The 23627-nt window shown below is 38.4% G+C and overlaps 3 protein-coding genes across 4 annotated transcripts in view; all 3 read left to right on the forward strand.

The window, feature by feature from the left end:
- LOC122967883 (proteinase-activated receptor 2-like) overlaps window positions 1-7782 on the forward strand; it is a 28580-nt gene extending 20798 nt beyond the window's left edge. The window contains exons 1-2 of one of the 2 annotated variants that reach the window (XM_044332674.1): window positions 5917-6299; window positions 6652-7782. In XM_044332674.1, coding sequence (XP_044188609.1) covers window positions 6224-6299; window positions 6652-7715 — 1140 coding nt within the window. In that variant the 5' untranslated portion in view covers window positions 5917-6223 and the 3' untranslated portion in view covers window positions 7716-7782. Of the gene's footprint in view, window positions 1-5916; window positions 6300-6651 lie in introns of those variants that run through there. The other variant, XM_044332675.1, reaches the window with a different exon arrangement.
- A 5738-nt stretch (window positions 7783-13520) lies between these two features.
- LOC122968487 (proteinase-activated receptor 2-like) lies at window positions 13521-16182 on the forward strand. Its single transcript, XM_044333769.1, has 2 exons — window positions 13521-13716; window positions 14111-16182. The coding sequence occupies exons 1-2, from the start codon at window positions 13644-13646 to the stop codon at window positions 15172-15174; spliced, it is 1137 nt and encodes a 378-aa protein (XP_044189704.1). The 5' UTR covers window positions 13521-13643; the 3' UTR covers window positions 15175-16182.
- Window positions 16183-19640: 3458 nt separating this feature from the next.
- On the forward strand, window positions 19641-22725 carry LOC122968447 (proteinase-activated receptor 2-like). The gene is made up of 2 exons (XM_044333678.1): window positions 19641-19954; window positions 20686-22725. The coding sequence occupies exons 1-2, from the start codon at window positions 19885-19887 to the stop codon at window positions 21777-21779; spliced, it is 1164 nt and encodes a 387-aa protein (XP_044189613.1). The 5' UTR covers window positions 19641-19884; the 3' UTR covers window positions 21780-22725.
- The last annotated feature ends 902 nt before the right edge of the window (window positions 22726-23627 follow it).

Raw genomic sequence — 23627 nt, forward strand, 5'->3', positions numbered from 1 at the left:
TACTTACAGATTTTTAACATAAACAGCAAAATGTACGACATACTACTCGACACACTATTGTGTAACTGACTACTAACAGTGAGGACTACAGTGAGTTTCAATTAACAGCAACAACTTAATACTCAACAACTAGTCAAATCACTGGCATGCAAGTGCACAGTCTATTGGCAGAAACAAACACATTACTGTTCTTGGTTTCATTACATACTGTTTGTGTGGTACCTGTGTTAGTGAGGAGCTTGGTGGCCTCCAGTACCTTCTCTGTGTAGACTCCAGGTTCATAATTATCCATTTCAGAAGTGACTGGGTGGAAAACTCTGGCAGCACAGCCATGAATAGCCCCAGCAGTGCGATCCAAACCGTCAACATCTTTCTCCTGCAGAGCGATGACACTCATTCACGTCCTCTAGCATGTAGTTCTCTGGGACATAAAACAATGATGCAGTTAGTTGTATGTTTTTAGTCAACCACCTTGTTGCAAACATGCCACGTGCCTGCCTGGATAGAAAGGTTAGAAGGTAGTGCAGGAATATATTCATTTTTTTAACCTGAGACATGCTTTAACCAAAGATGGAACATGTCACTGTTGAGTAGATTTGGTTTGTCAAAGACACTAGTAGAGCAATAAAAAAGCGCAGCAGAAATGTCAGTTCGGACCACTGCATTAACTGACTGCTAACAGTGAGGTCTACGGTGAGTTTAAATTTTTAATATTTTTTCCACAAACCTTGTTACTTGACATAATTACTCAGACAGTATTTACAACAGTGAATAAACAGCCATTTGAATTGTGACCTCAAATGTTAAGACAAATTATACAACTTCAAAGTGTTTCTTTCAAACCATGTCTCACTTTATTAACATTATAAATGAATGATGCTAAACATTTGTACACAATTATAAAGTAATTGAACAAAGCATGGAGTGTATTCAGGTAGTTAAACATTCAAAAGTCATTTAAAAATGTAAATATTCAAACAAGTAGTGTAGTCTGTCTGAACATTGTACACAAGATAAAATATATCAACATGCTCCTCTAACTGTTGCATGTCAAAAAATGCTGGAACTGGAAAAATGATATGGTTAAAGAACAATGGGACAGCTTTAGTGGGTGTATGTCTGTAGCCTAAGAATCTGATGGTTTGGTACAATACATCTGTAATTGTTGCCATGTACTAATGCTCACCACATTATTGTAACCAAATAACTGCATCTAATATCAGTGCTTGTTTGTTTTTTAAAATTGGTATTTCCCATTAAAAAACCCATGTCCCTCTAATGCAAGTTGTAACCAGACTGTCCAAGTGTGTGTTTATAAAAGTTTGTAATGAGCGAATGACTGACTGAGAAAGTGACTGAGTCACTATGAGTAACCAAGACTAACTAAGGGAGTAACTGAAAAGTGTGGCTAAGAGACTGATTTTGTGGGTGGGTGAGAGGGTTCACTGTCCCATTCAAAAGTCCATTAGTTTCTTTAGGAGACTGAACACATAAGGGTTGACTGATGTCATCTTTCTCCATCTCCAGTGAAAGGACGGGGTGCCTCTCAGTGTTTATCCCTATGAACCACCTGAAAAACAAAAACAGTGTGTATCATAAACTGTAGTAGTAGCATAAATAGCACACTTCAGTGTTGCATCCATCCAGGAATGCAACACTGAAGGACTGGGATATTGCTGCAAATTGCTGATATGTTTCATATAGGCCACTAGAGTAATAAATCTACAAGTACACACTACTACACAGACAGCGATGGGATATTATCGACATAAAATTAAGTTATTTGGGCATGTTATCATATAAAACAAAGTAAAATGAAACTCATTGTGTAATTTAGAGCATCAGAATCACAAGTCCAGCTCCGCTCTCAGAAATGTTGACTTGCTGCTGAAACAAGACATTGTAGCAACAGTACAGATGTAGTAGTTAGCAAGACTGATTTCAAAACTTAACTCCTGCATCTTCAGTCCTATGCCTTTTACATTTTAACAGAATTAAATTCACTTCAGGAAAACAATTTGAGCAGCAACTCCAAATCGTCAAGATTGGTCAGTAAATCAGAAAGAATCTCAAAGAAATGATCACAGGCTTAAGGAAAAAATATATATACCGGTAAAATAGCCTTTTGTTTGCTGTTGTGATTGGATGACACGGTACCAAATTGTTATCATGACAAAAGCAAGGGCATATAGCACATTTCAAACTGATTGGAAATGTAATGTATTTTGACAATGCCACCAAGCAAAGCAAAAAGGAACTCACCTAGTGATTTGCTGGATGAAGGTGGGTGAGAGAAAAAAAAAAAACAAAGTCATACGCCGCTGTCCAGGTGCACATATGCCAACTCTACTGTTGAGAGCTGCTGCCGGCTGCTGCTACTGCAAGCTGCTACAATAGTGTGATCACTTGCAGTAATCACACTAATTATCAGCCTTGACCTACAGTATTACATACACACATGCTGACAATCACACAATTTAGACATGGGGATGAAAGGACTGTAGTTAAGCGATATCACAGCATCGTAATGTAAAGCTGCCTATTCCCTTTTACTCAGCATCTACTGATCACTGTCTGTCTCTCACCCCTCTACTCCCTTTCCCTCCCTCATTTTTCACCCACTAGTGTTCTGTTTATTTTCTTATATGAATAGATAATAGCAAAAAGCAAATCTCTTCATTTGCATGCAATACAATTTAAAAGTTAAATTAAATCCTAAAGGATTTTGGATCAAAAAGACAATTGACAAGATAGGAAACAAGAAAAATTAGACATTTCTGCAACCCTTTCTGGCTTTGTACAATCATCTGCTGTTTTACTGTGAAATAAAGTTTTATCTGTGAGGAAGTGTTGCCAGAGTGTCAAGGAAGGTGATAAGGGACAGACTCAGAGGCTACCAAATGAAAACAAGCAAAATCAAACTTACCTTGACACAGCTATACTGAGATCCTCTTTGGTTTCTACTCTCTCTCAAACTAACATCTCTCCCTTTATATAGGCCCTGAAATCTGTCGAGGCAGAACCATATTTCTATCAGGGGTGTCCTTTCCCTTAGACCAACAACTGGTGAATGAAAATGTCACTTGTATCAGTTAACATTGTTTACACACACATCAACAACAGCATCGACAAAGTTATTAGTGGGTGGAAATTATTCGTCCTATCTCAATAATAGCCGTAAAGCAGTCCCTTCCTATCAGGTAGGATGAGTCTCTAACCGGTCTGCAGAATTACATTGAGTGTGTCTTTCCAGTTATCAAGTAGCTCCATATGAACACTGATGGAGGCCACTGTCCAGTGAGAGCTTGATTCTAACTGATGCTACCTGGATGAGATGTCCCAAACTGATTTACTGCACAATAGTTGATGCTTCATATGATGTTCACTGTCTGTGTAGATTAGTCACTGCATAAATGCCTATCTACCGATGCCTGTTTTTTGTTTAGCTGTCAACATATCCACATTTCTATTTATTTTTTGAGACATTGAGTGTACAAACCTATTGATCATTGTTCACACAGTGTGACACCTGCTGGTCATTCTTTGTAACTACTTTTGGCATGCTGAATTTTATCCACAAACTATTTATTTGTCCCATTTTGCACATATCATAGAGAAACAACAGCCTGCATTAATGCCATCTCAGCACTTATTTTCTTGTTGAAATAAAAGGCACACATCAGACTTTACGATCTAACCAATAAAAATGTATACTGTCTGTTAATATTTGACTTTTGCTCAAAGTTTTTAATTCCAATGTTCAGAGCTGCTGTTCTGTTATCAGATTTCCTTAAAGAACACTTAACACAGGTTAAGTATGAATACAGAGAGTTGAGACTGTCCATTCATCAGTTTGATTCAGATTATTTTCAACATCTAAATTTAACGCAACCAACCGTTTTCATCACGTTTCTGTCTGCGGGTGTTGAAATGATCTGACATAGTAGAGATGGTGATGTGTTATGTTTCCTCGTTGACTGCTTTGGTGGAAGAAACGAAACGCCAGAAGAAAGAAATAAGAGTATTTATCAATACTGTTATCGATTCTTTTTCATTACTAAAGAATTGGGGGTTTTAATTGTTTTATTTTTAAAATTCAGAATAGGATTAGAATAGATTTTTATTTTATTTTTATTTTTATCTTAAAACATGAACCGTAACGTTTCCATCAGCACAGTCACTATATAAATTCAATAATATCTCACTTGAAGGACATTAAAAAATGTCAGTAAAATAAATAATATTCTTGACATTGAAATACTGAGTGAAGTTTAGAAAGAATGAAGAACACAGACATCAGTCAGTATCTTCATCCTGTCCTCCTCCTCCTCGCTCTGCTGCTGGTTGAGAGGAGGGGCTGTTTCAGTCAATAGCTAAGTTTACAGGAATTTGCCATATTTTAATGGTTGGGCTACAAACTAAGGTAAACACAAACATCGACAAATAGAGCAGAGGAGAGAACAGAGAAGTTAGCGCGACCATAAATGACAGCAAATCGCGGAAGACACTCTGCATAGTTTCCCGTGTGTCTACATAGAGGCATTCAGGTACAGTGTTGAGTGTAGGTCTCAGAGCCCAAAACAAAAATTTGTATGAAGTTACGCGTGTAAAACGGAGGAAAACAGGCTTGGCAGTGCGGTGAAAAAACTTAGGAAAACCCTCAAGTCTAATGATGAAATTGTGAAAATATTCATTTTCTCTTAACGCTCCCCTGGTGGTGGTACCGCCCCCGTTGAGAAAAGCTACTTTAAGGGAACAAGTGGACCAAACCATGCTAGTAAAATGTCCCCCAGAGCATAACAGAGCCACCACATCCCCTCACTGTAGGGGTCAAGCATTCAGACCTACCAGTTTTTCCTTTAAGTTGTCACCTGTCTGTATATATTTACTGAAAAAATTATTTTATTCCACATATGTTTCACAGTGAAAAGCTTTCAGTCGTGTCTTACTGTGTACTTTATTTAAATACACACCACTAAAACGAAACAACCTTTTGTCTAAATATGTTTGAGTATCATTGTGATAGTGAAAGACAATCAAGAAGTAACAGATAGGCTATGTGATCAGCAAACATCCCTCCTTGGCATAATTTGTTTAATGCTTCCCACTGCTGGTGAGAAATCTGCAGTACATCCTATATGTACACTCACTGAGCACTTTATTAGGAATACCTGTGCAATCTGATGCAATCCAATACAACAGCTCTGACATAAATTCTATTTTTACGAAACTTCCACATTTTCAGTTTTTGTTGACATTGTAAGAAAGGTGATAATTCTACTTTGTATTTATTAGTGAGGTCTTAGTGGGTGGTGGTGGTGGTGTACTGGAGAACATTATATTGAGAATCGTTGCAAATATTTTGCTCCCCTCTTGTAGGCTATGTTAATGCGGTGGAAACTTTTTACACCAGTACATTTATACATTTAGTCGAAAACCCACATATAGAAGAAATATATATAAATATATATAAGAAAACAAGCAAATATATTCACAAAAAATCAGGCAGCAGAGACGTTTTTACTTTTTTTACTTAAAAAAATGACAAATGATTTATCATTATGAAAAACAAACTTCTGCCTCAGGGCCCTGTAGGAGGTAAATCCGGACGTATCAATGAGAAGTATTTTTACTGCATTACTACGTATGTACCTTTACTTAAGTAATATTTTGAATCCATGTTTTGTTGGGGTTTTTTTTCTTGCAACACAGTATTTTATGGTGTGTTATTGTTACTTCTAAAACTCAGTATATAATCTGAATAGAAGCCAGTCATCACGAAAGTCCATAAAGTCTATAAATAGAAGCTGCAGACCATGAAAAAATTACGCTGCTGGTCATTGAAACATAAAAAATATATTCTGACAAAATATGACGTATTCTTTGATACTATATTAGTAAAGGTATAGAAATATCATCGATAAGCGGGTTTTGAAGGTGTCTGCATACCGTTCCTGTAGTGCAGATGAAGAGAAATGTGTGTTCTAGTTATTAATGAGGGAAGGAAGATGAACTCATGAGTGAGATTATCATTTTATTACCGAAATTAACCCGAGGTGTGTCTCGGTCGGTTAAATGTGGTCAGCTGACTCAGTGACATCACGCAGGTGTCCAAATCATCTATTTGAAGAGAGGATGGCAGTTCAAACAGCGACGAGTAAAGCGACGTTGTCACACCCGCGGACATTACATTACATATTATTTTTTACCCGCCTTTGCAACCATGACTTTAAAGACACGATGGTCTCACCTGTTTCTCCTTTTGTGTTGTATCATCCAGACTTGTATGTGTCAGGAAGGTACGGTATTACTTTGTTCTTTAACAACATGTTTGTGCTGTCAAGAAAACATTCAGCTCAGGTAGATTTAAAATCCAAAAAGTGCTTCTACGTTAACATACATCGAATATAGGCCCTGTTTGTTTGATGTTTTGGTCTTGATTGCCTTTATAGGCTGGATAAGAATTAGTTTGATCACAACTCAAGCTCAGAGGACTATTATTACAAGTAGGAAACAGGTCAAAGTTCTCACAGCTGAAAGGAACAGAGTCCAACTCACATGTGAGTTTCAGATGTAGTCAAATTATAGTTTGCTCCTGCATGTAAACCTACATAATTCTGCTTTTCATGTTTTCATATTGTCACTTCACAGAGGATCGAGGCTTTACTGGTACAGAGAGCCCAGATGGGGTGGATGTCAGCTCCCAAGCCAAAGTAGTCCTGAGCAGTCATCTTACAACTGTCTTCCTCCCAATCATCTACATCATTGTGTTTGCTGTGGGGTTGCCCACCAACGCCATGGCAATATGGGTATTCCTCTTTAGGACCAAGAAAAAGCACCCGTCATCCATCTACATGGCAAACCTGGCTCTGGCTGACTTGCTCTTTGTTATCTGGGTCCCCCTGAAGATAGCATACCACTTCAACGGCAACAACTGGATCTATGGAGAAGGGCTGTGCAAAGTGCTGGTGGCGTTTTTCTATGGCAACATGTACTGCTCCATCGCCTTTATCACCTGCATAAGTGTCCAGCGTTACTGGGCGGTGGTCCACCCACTGTCCAAGCAGCAGACAAACAACTGCATAGCTGTTGCTGTCTCCATCACAGTCTGGATGGTGGTCTGGCTTATCACCATCCCTCTTTACCTGTATGACCAACAGGTCAGAGTAACAAACTTCAATCCACAAATCCTTACCTGTCACGATGTCACCAGGCCCAGTCAGGTAAAAATAGCAGCTGGCTACTTCCTGACAATGGGAACTCTGGGATTTGTTGTTCCCACTATTGTGTGCATCATATCCTACATCCTCATGCTCAAAGCTCTCAGGAACAGCATGACAGATGCTGACATCACCAAGAAGCGACGGAAGGCTGTGGTCTTGATCATCACAGTGTTGGTTATGTTTTTAGTGTGCTTCACCCCCAGTAACATCATGCTGCTGGTACACTACATTCTGCTGTTGGACGGGGCCGACAACAACCTGTATGGATTTTACATCACTACCCTGTGCCTGACTAGTCTCAACAGCTGCATCGACCCTTTTGTTTACTACTTTATCTCCAACGATTTCAGGGATCATGTGAAGAACACGTTCCTCTGCAGGAGCGAGAGGAAAGTGGAGAGGATGAAGGTTTCCTTCAGTGCTCTGAAATACTCCAAGAAGAGTAACACGTACACATCTGAGTCAGGAAACACACAGAGCAGTGAATGCTAGTGGATTAATCATTATTAAGTTGTTTTTATTCCTGATCAGTAACTCACTTCAGGTATAAAATATATTGTTTTTCATTTTTATAGTAGTTTCCTGGAAATTTGATGGTAATTTGCAGGTATGAAGTGGTTAGGTTTTAGGACAGCAGAACCAGGAAAGGGAAGCGATGTAATTTGGTACAAATTATAAGGAAAAAGTGTTAAGGAGGTTTAGTTGGTAAGTACCCACTCATTGTATTTGGGTTCATAGTTGTAAATTTGCAAAACTTAGATTCTTAACAGTTCTGTAATTGACAGAAAAGCTTACTTTTCATCGTCAAACTACATATTAGCATATGAGTTTCTTTCTTATGAGTCCATTTCCTATATACTACAAAACAATGTAAGCCAGCAACCCCCTTATCCATTATCAAGGTCCCTTACCTCCCCCCATCAGTTAGAGTGCAGGCTAATTGTCTCTTAATGTCGATTATTATTTTATATTATTAAAAAAATTGGATAACAAATAACAGATTTGATTTAACTGGACAGTTGGAATATCATTATCATTAGTTTCCCATGCAGGGAGCAAAAAATCCATGTGAACAGAAATTATATTTATAAGCGTTAAACTAATGCAATGGTTAGAAATTTGACAGTCAAACCTTAATTGGTCTTGTTTTTGATCACGAACAGCAGCCAATCAGAAAGCGGTAATTTGATGCCAGTGCCAAACAAGAAGCATTCTTACCAATTGTTCCAACGGAAAACAAGAGCAGCCTACCAAGAAAAAAGTCTGAGGCTACTGGACGGATATGTGTTCATAGCTAAGGTGTTCAATAGAATAATGGTGGCATTTTTTTCTTGGTTTTTGTCATTCTGCTGTTTTGCACCTATCACAGAGAAACCAACAGCCTGCATTAATGTCCTCTCAGTACTTTTTATTTCCTTGTTGGAATAAAAGGCCCACCTCAGACTTTATGATCTAACCAATAAAAATGTATACTGTCTGTTAATATTTGACTTTTGCTCCAGGTTTTTTATTCCAGAGTTCAGAGCTGCTGTTCTGTTATCAGATTTCCTTAAAGAACACTTTGGGTTAAGGATGAATACAGAGGGTTTATTAGTTTATTTATGAACACTTATTGTGACATTTTAATTTTCTAAAATTAAAAGCACAATAAAAACAAAAACAAAAATAGGGGTTTTGGTCTTGGGGGTTGGGAGTCCTCCCCCAAGAACGTTTGATGTTATTTGACAAAAAACTATGCATTTTCACACAATTTTGGACTATTATCATTGCAATATGCACTTAAAAAATGCACTGTGTGCCATAAAAAATAATAATCACAAAACACTGGTAAAACAGGCTTATAGTGAATGGATTTAAACTGCGATTTTCTCATCCTGCCATAGTCAGGGTGTAGCTACTAGCCAGCTGTAGGGACGGTTATGGTTAGAATTTTATCCACAAACTATTTATTTGTCCCATTTTGCACATATCATAGAGAAACAACAGCCTGCATTAATGCCATCTCAGCACTTATTTCCTTGTTGAAATAAAAGGCTCACATCAGACTTTACGATCTAACCAATAAAAATGTATACTGTCTGTTAATATTTGACTTTTGCTCCAGGTTTTTTATTCCAGAGTTCAGAGCTGCTGTTCTGTTATCAGAGAGAACACTTCAGGTTAAGGATGAATACAGAGGGTTGAGACTGTTCACTCATCAGTTTGATTCAGATTATTTTCAGCATCTAAATTTAACGTAACCAACAGTTTTCATCATGTTTCTGTCTGCGGGTGTTAAAATAAGAGATGGTGATTCAATTCAATTCCATTCAATTCAATTCAGTTCAATTCAGTTGTATTTATATAGCACCAAATCACAACAAAAGTCATCTCAGGGCACTTTTCACATAGAGCAGGTCTAGACCGTACTTTAATTTACAGAAACCCAACAATTACCCCATGAGCAAGCCATCTGCTTTGACCAGTTGGGCTGAGAGAGAAAGAAAGGGGGGGAAGCAGAACAACAAACAGCAGCAACAGCTGGGGAAGGACATCCCCACGGCTAAGGCCCACAGCCCGGTCCCTGGAGTTTCTTGCAGATGACAAAGCACAAAGAACTCCGGGGAAGAAGCCAAGTTAGTAACATGCAGTGATGGTATATGAACACATGCAGATGAGGAGGAGGAAAGAGGAGCTCAGTGCATCATGGGAAGTCCCCCAGCAGTCTAGGCCTATAGCAGCATAACTAAGGGCTGGTCCAAGGTGAGCTTGGTCGACCCTGACTATAAGCTTTATCAAAAAGGAAAGTTTTAAGCCTACTCTTAAACATAGAGAGGGTGTCTGCCCCCCGGACTGAATCTGGAAGATGGTTCCACAGGAGAGGAGCCTAATAGCTGAAGACTCTGCCTCCTATTCTACTTTTGGAGACTGTGGGAACCACCAGTAAGCCTGCACTCTGGGAGCGCAGTGTTATAGTGGGGTAAGAAGGTACTATGAGCTCTTTAAGATATGATGGTGCCTGACCATTAAGAGCTTTGTAGGTGAGGAGAAGGATTTTAAATTCCATTCTGGATTTTACTGGATGCCAATGCAGCAAAGCTAAAATGGGAGAGATATGATCTCTTTTTCTAGTTTTTGTCAGTACACATGCAGCAGCATCCTGGACCAGCTGTAGAGTCTTTAGAGACTTGTTAGGGCAGTCTGATAATAAGGATTTGCAATAATCCAGCCTAGAAGTAACAAATGTGTGCACTATTTTTTCTGGATCTTTTTGAGAAAGGATGTGCCTGATTTTTGCAATATTACCTAAGTGAAAAAAGGCAGTCCTTGAGATTTGTTTTATGTGGGAGTTAAAGGACATATTCTGATCAAATATGACTCCCAGATTCCCTACAGTGGTGCTGGAGGCCAGGGTAATGCCATCTAGAGTAGCTATATCATTAGATAATGTGTTTCTAAGGTGTTTAGAGCTAAGCATAATAACTTCAGTTCTGTCTGAGCTTAGTAGCAGAAAATTGCAGGTCATCCAGGTCTTTATGTCCTTAAGGAACGCTTGGAGTTTAATTAACTGATTGGTTTCATCTGGCTTCATTGATAAATATAATTGGGTATCATCTGCATAGCAATGAAAAGTGTGTTTCTGAATAATATTGCCCAAAGGAGGCATATACAAGGTGAATAGTATTGTTCCAAGTACAGAACTGTGTGGAACTCCGTGTCTAACTTTTGCGTGCATGGAGGATTCATCATTAACATGTACAGACTGAAATCGATCTGATAAATAGGTTATGTTTCCTTGTTGACTGCTGTGGTGGAATGAACAAAATGCCAGAAGAAAGAAATCGGTTCTTTTTCATTACTAAAGAATTGAGGAGGTTTTGATTTTTTTTCTTTTAATTAGAACAGGATTAGAATAGATTTTTATTTTATTTTTATTTTTGACAAAATATTGTTTCTTAAAACAGCAACAGTAACTTTTCCATCAGCAAAGTCACTATATAAATTCAATAATATCTCACTTGAAGGAAATTAAAAAATGTCAGTAAAAAAATACAAAATGTAAAAAAATAAATAATATTTCTGACATTAAAATACTGAGTGAAGTTTAGAAAGAATGAAGAATACAGACATCAGTCAGTATCTTCATCCTGTCCTCCTCCTCCTCCCTCTGCTGCTGGTTGAGAGGAGGGGCTGTTTCAGCCAGTAGCTAAGTTTACAGGAATTTGCCATATTTCAATGGTTGGGCTACAAACTAAGGTAAACACAAACACTGACAAATAGAGCAGAGGAGAGTACAGAGAAGTTAGCGCGACCATAAATGACAGCAAACTGCGGAAGAGACTCAGCATAGTTTCCCTTGTGTCTACACAGGAGGCGTTCAGGTACAGTGTTGGGCGTAGGTCACCTGTGGTTATGCGCTTAAAATGAAGGAAAATAGACTTGACAGCGCAGTGAAAAAAACAAAGGAAAACCCTGAAGTCTAATGATGAAATTGTGAAAATGTGCATTCGAATGTAGGACTAAACTGGCATTAAAAACAGACAAACAAAAACGCCCCCGTTTCAAAAATATTGCCTCCAGCACCCCCCAAAGTTCTCTGAACACCCCTGTTGAGAAATGCTACTCTAAGGGGACAAGTGGACCCAAACCATGCCAGCAAAATGCCCCCCACAGCATAACAGAGCCACCAGATCCCCTCACTGTAGGGGTCAAGCGTTCAGACCTGCACCAGTTTTTCCTTTAATTTGTCACCCATCTGTATATGCATAAATACAATTACTGAAAAGCTTATTTTATTGCATGTGTTTCACAGTGAAAAGTTTTCAGTCATGTCTTACTCTGTATTTTCTTTAAATCTACAAAAAACAAAACAACCTTTCGTCTAAATACCTTTGTGATAGTGAAAAGCAGCCAAGAAGCAACAGTTATGTGATCAGCAAACAGCCCTCCTTGGCATAGTTTGTTTAATGCTGCTCCCTGCTGGTGAGAAATGTGCAGTATATCCTATATGTACACTCAATGAGCACTTTATTAGGAACATCTGTGCAATCTAATACAACAGTTCTCACATAAATTCTACTTTTACGAAGCTTCTACATTTTCAGTTTTTGTTGAGATTATCAGAAAGGTAACAATTCTACAATTCTACTTTGTGTTTATTTTAGAGGTCACAGTGGGTATTGGTGGTGTACTGAAGTGTATTATATTGAGAATTGTTGCAAATGTTAAAAGATTATGAGGCTTCAGCAGTCTGGGTTAGTCATATCAAGTGGATATCTGCTTCATTTACAATCTTTTTAGCATCGAATTCCCTCTTTGTATTTCCTCAGACAGTGTTTCCATGTTGAGCTGCTGTGGAAGTATAATAACAAAAAGAGGGACTTTGGCACCAAAAACATGAACATTGAAAGATGTCTACTTGATTTAATTCATTTGGATAGCTGAAGCTTCATATTAGCTACAGATCAACTTTTAAATACATTTTTTGCACAGAAGGACGGTGGATTTTGGCCCCCATGGTCAGTGTGAACAGGAGGAATGATTATGGCGAGAAAAACCTACTTCAGTGTTCATTTGGGCACCTGACTGTTGGATAAGAGAGACTTGAACAAATGTGAACCTGTCCTTTAACATTTTGTTTCATCTGGCCAAGACTCAAAAACCCAAATATATAAGAAATATATATAATATATAAGAAAACTCACAAATATACCCATATGGCAAGCAGGGACCAGAGAAGTTTTGGCATTTTTGCTTGAAAAGATTACTTAAACAATTTATCGATTATCAAAAACAAACTTCTGCCCTGGGGCCCTGTAAGAGGTAAATCTGGCCATATTTATGAAGAGTATTTTTTACTGCATTGATACGTATGTACCTTTACTTAAGTAATATTTTGAATCCATGTTTTTTTGTCTTGTAATAGAGTATTTTATGGTGTGTTATTGTTACTTCTAAAACTCAATATATAATCCAAATAGAAGACAGTCGTCACGAAAGTCCATAAAGTCCATAGATAGAAGCTGCAAACCATGAAAAAATTACGCCGCTGGTCATTGAGACATAAAATAATATCCTCTGACAACATATGACGTATTCTTTGATACTATATCGGTAAATGTATAGAAATATCATCGATAAGCGGGTTTTGAAGGTGTCCGCATACCGTTCCTGTAGTGCAGATGAAGAGAAATGCGTGTTCTAGTTATTAATGTCAGAAGGAAGATGAACTCATGAGTGAGATTATCATTATATTACCGAACTCAATCCGAGGTGTGTCTCGATTGGTTAAATGTGGTCAGCTGACTCAGTGACATCACGCAGGTGTCCAAATCATCTATTTGAAGAGGGGATGGCAGTTCAAACATACCCGAAGAAGGAAAGCAACGTAGTCACACCCGCGGACATTACATTACAGATTTTTTAATCGCTTTCCCAGCCATGACTTTAAAGACACGATGGTCTCACCTGTTTCTCCTTTTGTGTTGTGTCCGAACTTCTCTTTGCCAGCCAGGTAAGATATTGCTTTGTTCTTTAACAACATGTTTGTACTATCAAGAAAACATTCAGCTCAGGTAGATTTAAAATCAAAAAGTGCTTCTACGTTAACATACGTCGAATATAGGCCTTGTTTGTTTGATGTTTTGGTCTTGATTGCCATTATATGCTCCATAAGAATTAGTTTGATCACGTTATATAAGTTACATAAGTTATACGTAAAATGTATGTTGTAATGCTGCTGACTCAAGCTCAGAGGACTATTATTACAAGTAGGAAACAGGGTAAAGTTCTCTCAGCTGAAAGGAACAGAGTTCAACTCACATTTGAGTTTAATATGTAGTCAAATTATAATTTGTTCCTGCATGTAAACCTGCATACTTCTGCTTTTCACGTTTTCATATTCACAGAGGATCGAGGCTTTACTGGTATAGAGAGCCTAGATGGGGTGGATGTCATCTCCCAAGCCAAAGTAGTCCTGAGCAGTCCTCTTACAACTGTCTTCCTCCCAATCATCTACATCATTGTGTTTGCTGTGGGGCTGCCCACCAACACCATGGCAATATGGGTATTCCTGTTCAGGACCAAGAAAAAGCATCCATCGTCGATCTACATGGCAAACCTGGCTCTGGCTGACTTGCTCTTTGTTATCTGGATCCCACTGAAGATATCATACCACTTCAACGGCAACAACTGGATCTATGGAGAAGGGCTGTGCAAAGTGCTGGTGGCGTTTTTCTATGGCAACATGTACTGCTCCATCGCCTTTATCGCTTGCATAAGTGTCCAGCGTTACTGGGCGGTGGTCCACCCACTGTCCGAGCAGCGGAGAGACAACTGCGTAGCTGTTGCTGTCTCCATCACAGTCTGGGTGGTGGTCTGGCTTATCACCATCCCTCTCTACCTGTATGACCAACAGGTCAGAGTAACAAACTTCAATCCACAAATCCTTACCTGCCATGATGTCACCAGGCCCAGTCAGGTAAAAATAGCAGCTGGCTACTTCCTGACAATGGGAACTCTGGGATTTGTTGCTCCCACAGTTGTGTGTATCATATCCTACATCCTCATGCTCAAAGCTCTCAGGAACAGCATGACAGATGCTGCCATCGCCAAGAAGCGACGGAAGGCTGTGGTCTTGATCATCACAGTGTTGGTTATGTTTTTAGTGTGCTTCACCCCCAGTAACATCATGCTGCTGGTACACTACATTCTGCTGTTGGGCGGGGCCAACAACAACCTGTATGGATTTTACATCACCACCCTGTGCCTGGCTAGTCTCAACAGCTGCATCGACCCTTTTGTTTACTACTTTATCTCCGAGGACTTCAGGGATCATGTGAAGAACACGTTCCTCTGCAGGAGCGAGAGGACAGTGGAGAGGATGAGGGTGTCCTTCAGTGCTCTGAAATACTCCAAGAAGAGTAACACGTACACATCTGAGTCAGGAAACACACAGAGCAGTGAATGCTAGTGGATTGATCATTATTAAGTTGTTTTTATTCCTGATCAATAACTGCCTTCAGGTATAAAATGTATTGTTTTTTTTAGTAACACTTTCTTTTACAGGTCCCTTCATTTTTATAGTAGTAGTTTCCTGGAAACTTGCTGGTAATTTGCAGGTATGAAGCAGTTAAGTTTTAGGACAGAAGGACTAGGAAAGAGAAGTGGTGCAATTTGGTACAAATTATAAGAAAAAGTGTTAAGGAGGTTTAGTTGGTAAGTACCCACTCATTGTATTTGGGTTCATAGTTGTAAATTTGCAAAATTTAGATTCTTAACAGTTCTTTAATTGACAGAAGAATGTACAGTTCAATGTCAAACTACATATTAGCATATGAGATTCTTTCTTAAAAACTGCATGAGTCCATTTCCCATATACTACAAAACTAGGTAACCATTTCAAAGAATGAACAGTTACTGTACATAGCAGCTACTTCTATAAAATTATTCAGAAAAATTCCTGGAAATTTTTAAGAAACAAAGGGACCCATAAAATAAAGTGTTACCTTGTTTTTCTTATTCTACTGTGACTTCTTCCACCTCAGGTTTGGTTTAGTACATTAAGAAATTAAGTCATCTTTGGCAATGACCTCCCATTTTAGATTTTTGAGCTGTATAAGTTACTGCTTATGTTGTTTTTGTAAATACATTTAATTGTTTTTATATCTTTGACAACACACTTGTTTTATGCACTTTGCTTGATGCAGTACTCTTGATTTCAGCAGGGTATGAATGATTGCCTTTATTCATTTTTAATTGGTCTAATCTTTTAGGCCATGTTGTAATTTAAATGAGATTAATTCTCTGTCAACTTCTAATGTGCCAGAACTGAGACCGAAACCTAAAATGGGCAAAATTTAGCAAGTTTTATAATATAGGATAAAAGTTTGTCTGTGTTTTTTATGTCTTGTATTTAAATTATTTCTTTTAACTTGTATAACTAAATTTTAGTTTGTCAATAAAAGTAATTGTTTAACTAGCTGTTTCCTGACTATGTGGGCAGGTCAACATGGGAACGGTCAATCCAGGTACTTCTCATTTTCAAAACAATCCTGATATCCTGCTGGCAGTCCATGGTTGTATTCTTCTAAAATCCCTCTCCAAGACAAAATTTCATCCCAATTATTTCTTCTGAGTGTAGAAACTTTAATTGAAAGATTTTTCATACCTCACAGTGCCTGGCATAATGTCAGGAATGTCTCTGTCTTTGTCCAAGAGTAAAAATATAGGAAATAATATCAAAAAATGTTTGGTCATCTAAACTGGTTACCAACTGGTTATTTTGTTTAGGTGGAGTCTGTTAGATTTCACAAAGCAAGTGAGGCAACTGCAGTTTTCAATATCAAACATACAGTTTGGGACATGACAAAAGTAAAAAAAAAATAATAATAATTTAAATCTCCAGAGTAAAAAAAAAACACAAATATAACCAGTTTTTATATATGTTATACTTTTATAAGTATGCCTTGTGTTTAGAGCTGAAACGATAACTGAATTAATTAATTAGTCAATCAACAGAAAATTAACAGGTAGCTATTTTGATAATTGATCAATTTTTGCATTAATTTTCAAATATAAATGCCAATAATATGATGGTTCCAGATTCTCAAATGTTAAAATTAACAATTTCTAGGAAATTTTGATGGGCATATTGCACTATTTTCTGATGTAAAAACAAAAACATTGATCAATTGAGAAAATAATCAGCATATTAATAATGAAAAAATCACATCAAACATTTTATGCGGCAAGAGATTTGGAATTTTGATTCACGACCTCAGTATTTATAAAATCTTTACTACGGCCCCGTGAGAACCACAGGTAACACTTTTGCTGAGGAAACTGTGAAACTGTTGGTGCAATATTGAACAGACTAGAAAAGTTACATTTTAACAGAACAAGTCAGGATGGCAGTTCTTTGAACTAAATGCTCACAATTACAATGCTAACATGCCAACCTTTAGTAGGTAGGTTTGTCATGTTTACCATCTTACTTTAGTGTGTTAGCATCATAAAGTAGCACTTAACACAAAGAACATCTGTGGATGATGGCAGTGGTTTGGTCATGAATGATAAATAATGATGATGGTGCTAGATGAAAGGCTAGTAAAAGGTTTAAAAAAGTTATTAAATTTAATCCTTAGGGGGACAGGTACCAAATTTGATTGCAATTCATCCAATAGCTGTTGAGAAATTTAATTAAAACCACCCATTTCAACCTCATGGTGGTGCAAGAGAAGAAGTCAGGGGATCACCAAAGTCAGTAGGATTCATTCTCTGGGGACCATGAATATCTGTGCCAACTTTCAGAGTAATTGACTGAATAGTTTTCCAGATATTTAATCCAAAACCACAAATGTCAACCTCACAGTGGAGCTAAAGGTGAAGTCAGGGGATTGCCAAAGTGAGAGGGATTCATCATCTGGGGACCATGAATGTCTGTACCTACTTTCATAGTAATTTATCAAATAGCTGTTGAGACATTTTACTAAAACCACACATTTCAACCTCATAGTGGCCCTAGAGGAAAAGTCAGCAGATCACCAAAGTTGGTAGGATTCATCATCTGGGGACCATGGATATCTGCACCAACTTTCACAGTACTTGATCAAATATTTGTCAAGATATTTCACTCAAAACCACAAATGTCAACCTCATGGTGGTACTAGAGGAAAAGTCTACCAGGTATACCAAAAGTATACCAGGCTGCTACAGAATAACCACACACACCTCTACACACATCAGACTGGTCAGTTATAATGCAATATATTTTTTATATTTTTTACCCTTATTTTTTATGAAGGAGAGGTTGGGTTGACAGGGCTCATCAGCCTCTGTTACAACTTTTCAGCAAAAGCAGCATCTCATGTTTTACCCCTGAAACATATTGCAGTGCAAACACCGTTGTGTAACATAAATTACTAAACTATGTGACCGTGTACAAGGTGAGATAGGTGGGATAGTTCAGGCTGAAATCTGGGACGCTCATTGGGAAGCTGAAAGGTCTAAATCACCTGAATTATATATATATACAATAAAATCTTCTCTGGTCAGTAACACTCAAGGCCAAAGTCCATGCCCACATTTGGTCATTTCAGTAATTAAAATGTTTTTTGTTACAGCTAGTATAGTAATGTATTATATTATGTATTAATGTTTGTACTAATATAATTTGCAACCTACCGAAAATTAAGTTAAAATTAAGCATTACAAGACTAAGACCCCTGAATATATGTATTGCACATTTAATGGACTTAAATGCATATTTTACCAATTTAATAACATATATGACTGTCCCACATTAGTAAAACCAGCTGTCCCATATTTCAAACCACATTTTCTAAGTGGGACAATGAACAATTGACTGAAATAAAAAAAAATATGAAACATGTTTTCATCATATTATATCTTATTTTGAACATGAATATATCATTAACACAATCTGATAACAATTGGCAACATTGCTTCATTTATGACCAATTTATATCCTTAACATAACTCAAAATCCTTTGACACTGACCTTTGACTGGACTTCACAGCAAGTTGGAAGAGTTGGATGGTTTAATTTGACAGCAGTCCTAATAGTTAGCATTTGGTAGAAAAAAGAGACATGCATTTGAGCTTAGGTTTCCCACATTTGGCAGTGTGCCACATTACACTAATTCACCCTATATTCACCTTCACTCAGCCCTTTTGCACATTGCATTGCTGCAGGCACATACATGATGTGCCTAAGACCTACCAGGCTGCACTTGGCATTTGTTATTCAAATTTCAACTGAGGATGCAAAATATGAAACTGAGGGTGCAATGCATGCTTTTGCACCCTGGTAGAACTGGACCTGGCCACTGAGGAGGAAAATTTATGGATATTTACCATAGACTAAAATAAAGCAAGATGTCATTGCTTAGGATAGATGATCCATAAATAAGGGAGCCATTGTCTGATTTCACCGATGGATTTCACATATCTCTGTTACTGACATGTAATCTACTATATATATATGGCTGCCAACTTCTGACTTCAGCTTGGAGTGACATTTGTTATAGTTCATAATAAAATGAGCATTATTCGTGATAAACTGACCCACGTCGACCCCTCTCTGCTGCAACGCTGCAATGAGTTTACTAACCTAGCTCTACTTAGGCCAGCTCTATAACTTTACACTGACAGATCCTGAGAAACATAATTTCATAAAATTAGACAAGTGACCAGAATGAATGGCAGTCTGGTTGCCATGGTAATGGATCACGTCAGGCAACCACAACCCCGTTTGAGAAAGAACCCTTTAACAGGAAGTAACACTGGTTAGACTTGGGCTCTAAACCACAGATAAAGAAACATTTCTATGCCGGTCCCATGGTTGAAAATAGAGCTATGTGACAGGAAACGTGTTGTGTTTCACAGATTTATCAACAAAACCTCAAACCTCAAGACCACACTGCCTCCATTTTCTAGAACAACCTGTTTTATGGTTGGTGGTTTTTGCCTCCATCAACACTGAGATCCGATACTCAGAGGAACAGACAGGGTAGGCGGTACCACATATGACGTCAGCGTAGAAATAGGTAGTCTCGGGGTGTGTCCTTCAAGGTTGGAGGTGTTAGTCGACGTTTAAGACGCCGTTGAGGGGAGGCGATCAAAGAGAAGTGAAGAAGAGAGCGTGTCAACAACACAAGACATGGATTTAACTCGGTTTTTGTCGCTGCTTTTAATTTTCTGCTGCTTTTCTGCTTCAAATGCCCAAACAGGTAAGGCCGGAGGCTCCTCTGTGTGTGTGGTTTCCTGGAGTTGGGTCGCCTACATACCGAGCTAATGAGACATATTAGTCTGATCCCATGAGAGTATTAAGAGGTGTTAGGCCTACTCTGTTATCATTTAAGCATATCAAGCTGAAGTTTTAAAACTGACTTCATAATTAGAGCGAATTATTGATGGAGTATATATTTCTAACAATGGGTTGTGGTCAGTTCACATACAGACAGGAGTGTCGGGAAATGTAGGGTGTCTAACATCGAAAAAATGTAATAAAATAACATCGAGTATTTTATACAGGTATAAAGGTATATCTAACCTATTCAGATAAGACCCCCCCCCCCCCCCCCCTTTTGAAGTAGAGCTGAAACAATTAGTCAATCAATGATTAGGTGATCTACAGAGAGTTGATTTGCAGCTATTTTTATAAACTCTAAGCCTCTAAAATATGAGGTTATGTTGTTCTCATTGTTATTTGTAAATTAGATACCTTTTGAATTTTAGAGAATTGCTTTAAAAAAACAACTATTTACTATTATATTATAATTTTCAAAAAAATCTGATTTAAGAAAAATACAACCGATTAATTGATTAAGAAAATATTTGCATCCCTACATTAAGCCAAAATGTCAGTCTGGATTATTGTTGGTTATTGTTGCAGAACTCACTACCTTCATTATATAGTGTTTTTAGTATTATATTCTTACATTTGTGTTATATCTTCTAGGAAGAGGAAAAGGACGGGGATTCATTGGGATTCAGGACCCTAAAAACTCAGAACAAGTTTCTGTGGACAAGGCAACATCTGACACACTGAAGAGTGGCCTCACCACAGTCTTCCTCCCAATCATCTACATCCTTGTGTTTGCAGTGGGGCTGCCTGCCAACGGTATGGCCGTCTGGGTGTTTCTCTTCAGGACAAAGCAGCATCCGTCGTCGATCTACATGGCCAACCTGGCTCTGGCTGACCTGCTCTTCGTCATTTGGACACCCCTAAAGATTGCCTACCATTTCGGTGGCAATAACTGGACCTACGGGGAGCCACTGTGCAAAGTCCTGGTGAGCTTCTTCTACGGGAACATGTATTGCTCTATTCTGTTCATCACCTGCCTCAGTGTGCAGAGGTACTGGGTTGTGGCTCACCCTCTGTCCCAGCAGAGGAAGAACAACAAAGTGGCTATTGGTGTCTGTGTGGCCATCTGGGCTTTTATCTGGCTCTCCACCACACCTCTGTATCTGTACAACCACACCGCCAAGCTCAAAGACCCCAACATAACCACTTGTCACGATGTCACCATCATCAAAGACCCCCTCAATCCTTTCCCTTCTGTCCAGCTCCCCTACTACTATTTCATCTTTATGGGTATGGTTGTGTTCCTTGTGCCTTGTATTGTGATCGTCGTGGCCTATATTCTGCTGCTCAAGACCCTGGGGGAAAGCATAGGGGACAGCACGGCAACAAAAAACCGTCAGAAAGCCGTGGTGTTGATTGTGACCGTCCTGGTGACCTTCCTAGTGTGTTTCATCCCGAGTAACATCATGCTGGTGTTGCATTATTCTCTGCTAAAGGACGGAGTGGTAAATAATGGTTATGGCTTCTACATCATTACATTGTGTCTGGCCAGCCTCAACAGCTGCCTGGACCCGTTCATCTACTACTTTGTGTCTGAGGACTTCAGAAACCATGTGAAGAACACACTGCGGTGCAGGAGCAGCAGGACTGTAGAGAGGATGAGGGTTTCTTTCAGTTCCATGAAATACTCCAGGAAGAGCAAATCATACATGTCGAGTACTGGGGACACACAGAGCAGTACCTGCTAGTCAAAGAAAAGGAGAGAAAAGACTCTGATGGGATATCAAGGATCATGCCTGTGCTTGTACTTAAGTGTACTGGAAAAATAGCACAGTGCAGACTCTTTGGCACTGGGACACAGGAGATAGGTCTGCGATAATGGAGCTACCAGGAAACCTCAAACATCAGACAACCAAAGATGAGTTCATTTTAAAGATGTATGTGACATACATATGAACTGTGGTGTGGCGTTTCAAATGTGAAACACATTTTCATTTTTTATATATATTATTTACATGGAGAGTAGGCCTGTTAAAAACTGCAACAAACTGTCAGGTTTAGCATTTAGTCCTCTTGGGGGCACAAAATGTTTTTTATAATGCCTGATAAATGTGAGTTTCCCCAAGATTTTGACTGACTAGTTCACTGCACTGAACACCATTCAAAGCAAATAAGACCTATAATAAAACAGCCAAATAAACTTGATGTGCTAAAAGAGGATGGAACAAGAGTATATGGTTGTTGTAACTAGGGCCGCAACTTATGATTATTTTCATTATCGATTAATCTGCCAGTTATTTTCCAATTAATCATTTAGTCTACAGAACATCAGAAAACAGTGAAAATGTCCATCACAGTTTCTTAGAGCCCAATGTGATGTCATCAAATGTCTTATTTAGTCCAATCAACAGTCCAAAACCCAAAGAGATTCAATTTACTGTCATGGAAGATGAGGAAAAAGAGCAAATTCTCACATTTGAGAAGCTAGAACGAGGAGATGTTTGCCATTTTTGCTTGAAAATGGACTAAAATTATTAATCATTTGTCTTGCCTATTCAGCACATTTCTGTTGCTGAAGTTTTATCTTATTTTAAACTACGTGTGCTACAGTGTTTTTATGATTGTGTTTGAATTTTTATGATTTGAAAGAAAACAGTTGTATTGTTTCTTAAATAAAATGATGAAACAACAGGATACAGTATCTGTGAAACTCCTTTTACTATTGCGTAACCAATTTAAAAATCCTCGAGTGAGTGAGTCACTGGGCTTGCTTGTCATCATGTGTCTGACGAGGGATATCGACGAGGCTTCTTATCATGAATCATTCACTACGCCTTGTGAAAACGTGAGGAATTCGTGGAATGTGTTGTGGTGGTTTGTGTAGCGCCAGAAAGTGTACAGACCAGTTGAAGTGCTTTATGTTCACTCAGTTACTCATGTTTTTGTTTTTTCTGAAGAAAAAAGTCAGACAGAAAAGAGGGTCAGTGGAGGGGGTTGAGGAATGTTAAAGAACATGATGAGGCATGCTATGAGGATGACCTAAAGAGATTGTCCTCACTCTAGTCTCAGTGTGTCAGACTGTGATTCACCTGTATGTGAAACACAGAAAACAGTCAAGATTTAAGCCCCATTCCCATCATTTTTTTCTTTTTCAGTGACTTCCCCTCTTGATTTAGTCTTAAATGCAGCTTTTTCCTCATCAAACTTGAAGCACGTACATTTTATTTTCAGTTAAAAACGCTTCATACAATACATGTTATCCTCTAAAAGACAATATACTGTCGACAAAGGTGTCATGTGAACTTAAGTGAAAGGTCCTGGCCTTTTGCCTCTGGATCAGGAGTAAATGAACTCGTGTGTTTCAAGCACTAAACCCCACCCAAACAGTCACAAACACACAAGCTGTGAATAGTGACCTGAGCTGTGAGTATTGAGCTTCCTCTTTAATGACTGGTTGAGGCAGAGGTAAACGATTGTTGTGGAGTGTCGTCTTACCTTTTGTCTGCACTCTTTGAGTAGAATACCTTCTTATCACATGCTGGGGAAAAAGAGCCACTCCCTGGCCATGTTACATTTACACAGCTCTTTTCAGGCAT

Source organism: Thunnus albacares, chromosome 18 (assembly GCF_914725855.1).
Source record: "Thunnus albacares chromosome 18, fThuAlb1.1, whole genome shotgun sequence".
Lineage (NCBI taxonomy): Eukaryota > Metazoa > Chordata > Actinopteri > Scombriformes > Scombridae > Thunnus > Thunnus albacares.

Coding starts and splice junctions, on each gene's coding strand:
- LOC122968487 (XM_044333769.1), top strand. CDS start 13,644: ATGACTTTAAAGACACGATGGTCTCACCTGTTTCTCCTTTTGTGTTGT. Junction 13,717..14,110: donor AACTTCTCTTTGCCAGCCAG/GTAAGATATTGC, acceptor TCATATTCACAG/AGGATCGAGGCTTTACTGGT.
- LOC122968447 (XM_044333678.1), top strand. CDS start 19,885: ATGGATTTAACTCGGTTTTTGTCGCTGCTTTTAATTTTCTGCTGCTTT. Junction 19,955..20,685: donor TGCTTCAAATGCCCAAACAG/GTAAGGCCGGAG, acceptor TATATCTTCTAG/GAAGAGGAAAAGGACGGGGA.